We start from the raw sequence: 7702 nt of genomic DNA, 5'->3' as shown, positions 1-7702 counted from the left end.
TAGGTTTAAAATTTTTTTATTGTGCTGCCAAGAGCCAAATTACAAGAAACCGCCTTACAGTTAAAAAAGTAAACAAGCAATCTGCTGAACCGCAGTGCACTTCGAGTGCCACATATGCATCTATTTTTCAGAAAATTATATCTGCATTTCTCTTACAAGAGCACAACAGGAACCAAAGTAAAAGAGTGTAATGGATACAGCACATAGGATAAATCATATCTTTAAAATAATAATAATAAAATAATAATAATAAAAAACATTTTACACCATGTCCTATATCCTGCTAATATTTTCAGAATATGGCCTTGATTGTAAAACAAAAGCAAGCATTTACAATTTCTGGATAAAGACTGCTTACTCTTATGCAAGGAATGGATGTTTTGTCTTGACAAAATCTTTGTAGTAACTGGACAGAAACATCTCTGTTTCAATATCGGATTGAGTACAAAACACTGGGGAGACTACATTTTTTCTTACTGGTGGTTGGAAACTGAAGTTATATAAGCAGAAAAAATGTTGACCCTTATTGATACACCTATTTTTTTCTTTGATGCAAACAGCTAGAACACCTTTTTGATATTCTAAAACAAAAAAATTGTTAATCTTCAGATTAATAAATTAGGTCATTATAATAATAAATTAGGTTTTTTTTTCAGTTTTAAAGTTCAGCAACCTCTGACCAAGTATTTACAACAATACTTGAGAGTTCCTTTACAAAAAATACATTTTCTTTTCACATTAAGCATACTGGGTATCTGTGTCTCTTATGACAAGCATTTGTAAAAGAAAAAAGGCAATGCACAAATGGGTAATTAGTATAAAAGTGCCAAGACCTGTTTGGAAAGTTAACATTGTATTATACAGTCAGAGTTATAAATGAGGCAAGCTACAACAAACTTCCAGCTTAATGTGGACAATATTCCAGTAGTTGTTTCAAACAATTGTTTGAAAAAAAAAAAAAAAAAGAAGAAAGTAAGAAAAAAAAAAAGAAAATCCAGGAGCTGATGGTGATATTCTGTGGAGCTGATTAGTGCTGCATGTATATTGTCATCAGTGTCTCTAGCCAATGCATTCATTAAAAAGCCTTTTCAAGGCTAAGCAGGAAAAGAAAAATAAGAAACACCCTGAAATGTAGCAAGTAGCAAGAGCAACGCTTACTGCTATAATCGTGCACGTACTGTACACACGCAAACACAAGAGTGCACACACACACACACACGCGCGCGCACACAAACACTTTCAAATCAAATCAAACTGTAGGTAGAATGAGATGCTCTTTTCTTGTCTTTCCTAAACTCACAAGCGATTAAGCATTGATATGGAATGCCTGTTTATCTGTTTCTGCTCTGGGTAAAATCTCTCTCAGATAAAAATACATTCAACAAGAAAAAAAATAGAAAAAATATATACTGTATACATAGTATTTTATATATACAGTATATATACGTATAGTGTATATACACATGCATGTACATATACATATGTATACGTACATGCATTTGTATATACATATATATACACAAACATACAAATACTTTTTGTTGTTTTTAGCATAATTATATTTACATAAATATTCCTATAATGCTAAAGTTTAAAGAAGCATGTTCTCCTTTTTTTTCTGAGCTTCAAAAAAGGTGCTTGAGTAATATACAATTAAAATTAAGCAGCTTCCTAGCATGGAAGTAGTTTCTAAATCTGCATACCAGTAAATAAGAACATCAACAGGAAAAAAACAACAACCTTAAAACAGTCTCTTTTTTTACTCTCTTGTAAGCAAGAGCTTTGTCCAACAAAAATATTTTTCCTTCTCCTGTATGAACAACCAGAGATTGATACAAAGTAACAAAACAAAACCACAACAGACAAAACAAACAAACAAAAGCCCCTGGAACTGCATGGTGTTCTTGACTTTTCCTTCCTTCCTTCAATACTGCTGTCAAAAGATCCAGTGCTCATATCAGGAATTATTCAGGCCTCAGTCATTTGCTAACTCTGCCGAAGTCTGGCTAATCTAGCCAATCAGCTTTGAAGAAAACAAAAATAAAAACAAAAAGCAGCACAAGGTATAATTTTATACATCCTTAATAAACCCACCCTTTATTTTCTGCTATAACCTTTTCCTTGCTATTTCATTAACTACTGCAGCTTCTCATCATATAGAAAAATATTTGCAGCTACACCACCACACCTGTGATGTGACAAATTCTGTTCTAGGAGTATATTACTGTAGCAACAGCTGGGGGGAAAAAAAAATCAGACCTTTTCATATTTTTTCACCTGGGGTTAGGCTTTGCTGCAACAGATGCGATTTCAGAGCAACAAGAAAAAACACTATCCTGCTGCTCGGCACTATTCTTTTATTAATTTTCTTGTCCAGCCAAGCATGACCAGCTTTTCTTCTTTGAAATTTCCTTTTACCTCATTGCCTACCCCTAACCCCTGATTCCCCCTCCCAAAACATCTCTACAGCTATGTTACAAGCAAATACGTCTTAACAAGTTTTAAAACTTTGGTTCTAAGAAAACACTTGGTCAGTTATCTCAAGGAAAAGTGGGAATGCTTTTTCTGGCACATTGCAGGAGTCAGAGCTCATCCCAGTAAGGTCTTAGAGCTGTACATGTAGTCACAAATCCAATACAATCCACTAAGCAAGTGCACAATTCTAGTTTTATTTTAATAGCAGACTTAGGTCTCTCTCTCTCACTCTCTCTCTCTCTCTCACTCTCTCTTTCTTTCTTAAATCCTTGGTAAGGGTGCAATTCTTCAAACTGTTTGATAGAAATTATCTGCCTGTAGGTTGTTCTGTTTCTGCATGCTGTAAAATCCACTGTATCTTGAATCTGGGTCTGCAATTCTTAGCATCCTCTGAGAACTGTCCACCTGGACCATGGTACCTTTCTTGCAGTCCACGTATACCAGTTGATTGTTTAGGCAAGAAGGCTGTTAAAACATAAAGGGAATATTGAGTACATTAAAAATTGTTTTGTATTCCACACAGTTTAAAAAGTGCTTGTGGTTCAAGTCCATGAGTAAAAAACAAAAATCAAATCAGCAATGAAAGAGTCTGGGCTTTCGCTAAACTTGGTAAAAGCTTATGCCAGGCACAGTAACAGACCAGCACTCTCTCCTGAATCACCATTTTTCATCTTCTGGATGGAGCTCTGGAATTTTCATATCCCAGATGGACTGGTTAAGCCATCCTCTGTTAATCTAGCGCCACACAAGGGTTTAACTTTGTTGCCTCAGATGTGCAGCAGCTTGTTTCTGAGACTTTTAACAAGCTCTTCATTGCGGATCACTTTCAAGAATGTTTTGATCCTGGTTGTATTTCCACCATGAGAATGAGACAGATCTCAGCTGTTATAGATAGTCCTGATATGGGGTGTCCTATGGGAACCTTCTCTATTCCTTTCCGGGGTGGTTTATGTATTACTTCCTCAATTAGGAAATCCTCTACCTTTTATCTAGTATTTGCTAAGTGTTACCTCCTTGCAGCGCAGTCTGTTATTGCCGAGATGCCCGTGTTGACGTGGCACTTGGTAGACTTGTACTTACTTGCTTGTAAGTGTAGAACAGGGGTTTTAATTTAAGGCAAATGCCAGTAAGTGAGAGTCTGAGTATGTAATGATCTACAAATTTGAATGTGCATTAAAAATATTGCTCAAAGAAAGAGTTTTAAAGTGGATGAAAGTTAAAAAGCAAAGATATTCTCTTAAAGAGTTTGGCAACAGGTAAGAAAATGGCATGTATTTACCTACACATATACAGAGTTGGAATTTTTTGTTTTGCTGACCTTGATTTCTATCTAGTGACGACTCATTACTATATGGAACAGGAAATGTTTTCTTTTGGTAGCAAATAAAGTCATTTAGGAGACTAAATAAATACCAACAGACTGGCTAGTATAAAATGGCTTAAGATATAAGGAGAAAATCATTTGAGAGCATTCACACGATGTGAAGTCAGTTGCATCCTACACAATATTCTAGTTAATCCTGTTTTCCAAAACATGAAAGCCTGGAGATAGACATAAACACGGCACCTTTGTTGGCGCTTTGTAGCAGGACACTGGAATCCACTGCTTTTTCTGATTGACAAGCAGAAGGACGATGATCAGTAAGAGCGCTATCGTGATTGGAATTGTCACCAAGGCAACAGAGCTAACTGACGCATCTTCACTTGGGTGCGGTCCGCTGCTGCTTCTGTACTCGCCCTGGAGATGACTCATGTCTGCAAGGCAAACGCGAGCATTTGTTGGTAATTATACACGGGCCTTGACCGTAAAGAAGACTGTAATTTTAGAAGTCCCCGTCATGGATCTTGTCAGTCATGAATTTGGACTTTCTCTCCTGAAATGTCACTTTATTTATATAAATAAGGACAACTGAAAGCTAGTATCTTGTACAGGGACTACATTAGCCGGGGAAAGGCCATCAAAAAGAGGAAATAGGATGGAATCTAAAGCACAATAACAAGCCAGCTGGACAATAACCTCTTAGGTCAGTTGCATTTGCATCATCTTATCTGATCGCAACCAAATTCCCACTTGTACAAAAATCAGCCTGTGTTTCTGTGCTGAGGAAAACCTGGAAGTCTTCAGATGAAAGTCCTAACTCCCACCCCACTCCCCGCCCCCTTCTAAAAACCAGTGAAGACAATTAGGATGTGTTCACTCCGTCGTTTGTTGGGAGCATATTACAATACTTGCACCACTCAGCCTGTGAAAACAGACTGCTGGCAGTCTACTAGACTGTACCAGGTTTTGCAAATAATTGCAAAGAATGGTAATTTTCAATGACCTATACAACATTCCCATACAGTTGGCAGTGTGTTTATAATCTGCAGCCAAGATAGTTGCAAGCCAGCTAGTAAAGCCTGTGAGAAATGAAAATGCTGTAATTATAAAAGTGTAAGCTTACAATTTTGTAAGGCAGTTAAAATTTCATGTATCCTTTCATCCAAACTGTAATGTGCTATGACCTCATGCTTAGATTAAAAAAAATAAAATTAATAAATATATATATACACACACACACAAACACAAGTTTAGGTAGTCCTTCAATTAGAAATGGTTAACAAAGACTGTGTGAGAGCGTTTCTCCTACCCTGGAATAATGGTTTCAGCACAGTTTTAAACATAAGATGCACCTACATCCTTAGACAACTTTATTAGCTCTGTGTCATTATACCTGAAATGTTGGGTTTTTTTAAAAAAAACTCTGATATTTATATATGATACATGTTAAGTTGTGGTACCTGTCCTTCCATTTTTATTATCCATGTAAGAATGTCAAATGGATCAAATGAAGGTCTGTCAACTCCAGTGGCCTGACAACAGCCTGCTTTCTGATTTTTGTATCAGAAAAGACACTGCAGAATCACTCCTCATTCACCATTTTATCACATTTTTCATTTTACAGAACTCCATCACACTAACACAGATGTTTCTTCCAAGTTGAAGACGGAATGATAATGAGACCAAATTGCATAAATATAATTTAATAGACTGACTCATCTTTACTCAAAGCAAAATGCGTGTGAGAGTACTGCACTGAAGAATACTCTCAGATAACCACCTTTTCAAAGCATTATACAGATACGACCTCAATAGAACAACCTAGACACATTAAAACAGGGGGAATAAACACAAACCTAAGTCAGCTTAGTTCATATCAGACCTTACCTCTGTGAATGTGGATGATGTCATTTTCACTTGGTGTTGGCCAGTTTGGTACTTCCAATTCAATGTCTCCTCGATGATTTGTCTTCTCAATGGGGATGTTAGTAGGTTCAGGTACATACATCTCTGTGAAAGGAGGTTAAATGTTTCACAAATTACAGGCTGCTTAACTTCCCAGTGCGGCTCTTAAATCAGGAAACGTATTCAGCCATCTGCAGCTCTTCGTCCTGTGAAGCCTTTAATTTGTTTCAGAATTTTCACCATGAATAGTCTGGGGGTTTGTTTTAAAACTTTTTTCATACTGTATATGGGATACATGCCTGCTGCCATTATCATCCTAATGTGAATTGGATGACAGAGTCATGTGGACAAATTTGCTTTTGAAAATACCATTTCAGAATACATGCCTTACTACAGTCTTGTTCCTTTGTGATACTAATTAACAAAAATACCAAGGGAAGGCTACATCTTCTCAGCTCAGTTGTAAATTGTCATTGCTGGTTTCTTTGCCTTCCTTTTTTTGTAATTCTCAAAGCAAGAGAATTGCAAGAGGGGGTACTGCTGAATCTCCCCAGTTGTCCTGTTGGAAGCAGTTACCAGCTGATTAAGACAGCAAACTCCCACTGAAGTATGTCAGAACTAGCATTAAAAACTGGTTGCAATTCTTATGCCTCTTGTGTCTATAGCTAAAAAAATGTTATATTACTTTTACGACAAGTTAAAATGATGAACAAAGCAATGCGATATTTGAAAAGTAATGAAGAGACTCAGAAAAGACAGAAATGTTAATCACTGATAGAATCTGCAGAGATGTAAGAATATTCATTTTCCTACTTCACTAATGTATTTCCGTAACCTTGTGAAAGGACACAGCAGGGGCAAGCAACTAATTTTTGAATTCACAGTTCTCAGAATAAGCAAAATTCAAACTTACATATTTGCACAATATGCCTATCTGTTAAGAATATTAATTTTCCTGAAGTCTAAACATCTGTTGTCTTCTTGATACTGTTCAAACATGGACTGATGTTCAAAAAACAATTAAAAACCTTATTATCAGTCCTGGAAAACCAGCATTACAGTTACCTGGGTTCTCACATCATGTTACCTGGACACATGGGACAGCAGCTTCCCTCCACGTTGATGGGTTCAGCACAAGGCAGGGGTGGGCAGCTGACAGTGGAGCACAGAGTCTGACCCTGCAGGCAGTAGCAGTGTGTGCAGCTGTCAATGTCCCAGCGTTCCTCATCTGCGTACGTTTTTCCACTGAAGTGGCAGACCACTTTCTTTGGAACTGTATCTTCTGTTGAAGGAAAATGGTGGTGTGATCATGTGGTAATGGCCAATTACCCACAAATCTGCTTTCTTCCCCAAACACAAAAGTGAAACAATAGCTACAAAGAAATCCCATCTGTAATTAAAAAACTCTCTCTACATCTTCCAGAAAATCTGTGTCAAAAAAGTGTCATTCCTGCTTCTTTATGAAGTAAATAATTAGCCTGGGCTGCTTCTCCTCATCTTCCTCATGCAAGAGACTGGAGGATGGATGACTGGGACATGAAATGATGGTATCAGAACTGCTGTGAAAATTAGGAAAAACTGATTTATGTTTGACTGTCTGAGACTGCCATCTCCTCCTCCTTGTTTCTGAGTAAATCCTATTTAACGAAGAAAAAACCCCAAACTTCCTACATTTTTAAATACCAAGGTTAAAGGAAGATGAACTCGAACTGGAATACTTGAAGAAGAGATCAGGCAGGATGCCAAGAAGGATGAAGAAACTCTCAGGTGACATAACTAGAAGTGCTTAGACTATTTATTGTGATAAAACAGATTCAAAACCAATCTGATCATTCCCTGTAACCACATCAATGGAAACCTCCAGAAAAAGGGCAATAACCAAACTCAATACATTTTTTCATCGTTAGTATTAGATAAATTGGAAATTGGTGTGATCTTAACTCTCAGAAAAAAAGTGAGGTTCCAGAACACCTTTCCCAAAGATTGAGAGCTGTAAAACTA

At 36.9% G+C, this 7702-nt stretch overlaps 1 protein-coding gene across 2 annotated transcripts in view; it reads right to left on the bottom strand.

Moving 5' to 3' along the window:
- CRIM1 (cysteine rich transmembrane BMP regulator 1) overlaps positions 1-7702 on the bottom strand; it is a 188399-nt gene continuing 180697 nt past the window's right edge. For both annotated transcript variants that reach the window (XM_040611859.1, XM_040611860.1), the window contains 4 exons: positions 6789-6983; positions 5684-5806; positions 4043-4230; positions 1-2940 (listed from right to left, as the gene is read on the bottom strand). In XM_040611859.1, the coding sequence (XP_040467793.1) occupies positions 2764-2940; positions 4043-4230; positions 5684-5806; positions 6789-6983 (683 nt within the window). In that variant the 3' untranslated portion in view covers positions 1-2763. The remainder of the gene's footprint in view (positions 2941-4042; positions 4231-5683; positions 5807-6788; positions 6984-7702) is intronic.

This window comes from Falco naumanni, chromosome 12 (assembly GCF_017639655.2).
Source record: "Falco naumanni isolate bFalNau1 chromosome 12, bFalNau1.pat, whole genome shotgun sequence".
Classification (NCBI taxonomy): domain Eukaryota; kingdom Metazoa; phylum Chordata; class Aves; order Falconiformes; family Falconidae; genus Falco; species Falco naumanni.
Note: the sequence above shows the minus strand (reverse complement) of the source record. Positions and strands in the feature narration are given on the sequence as shown.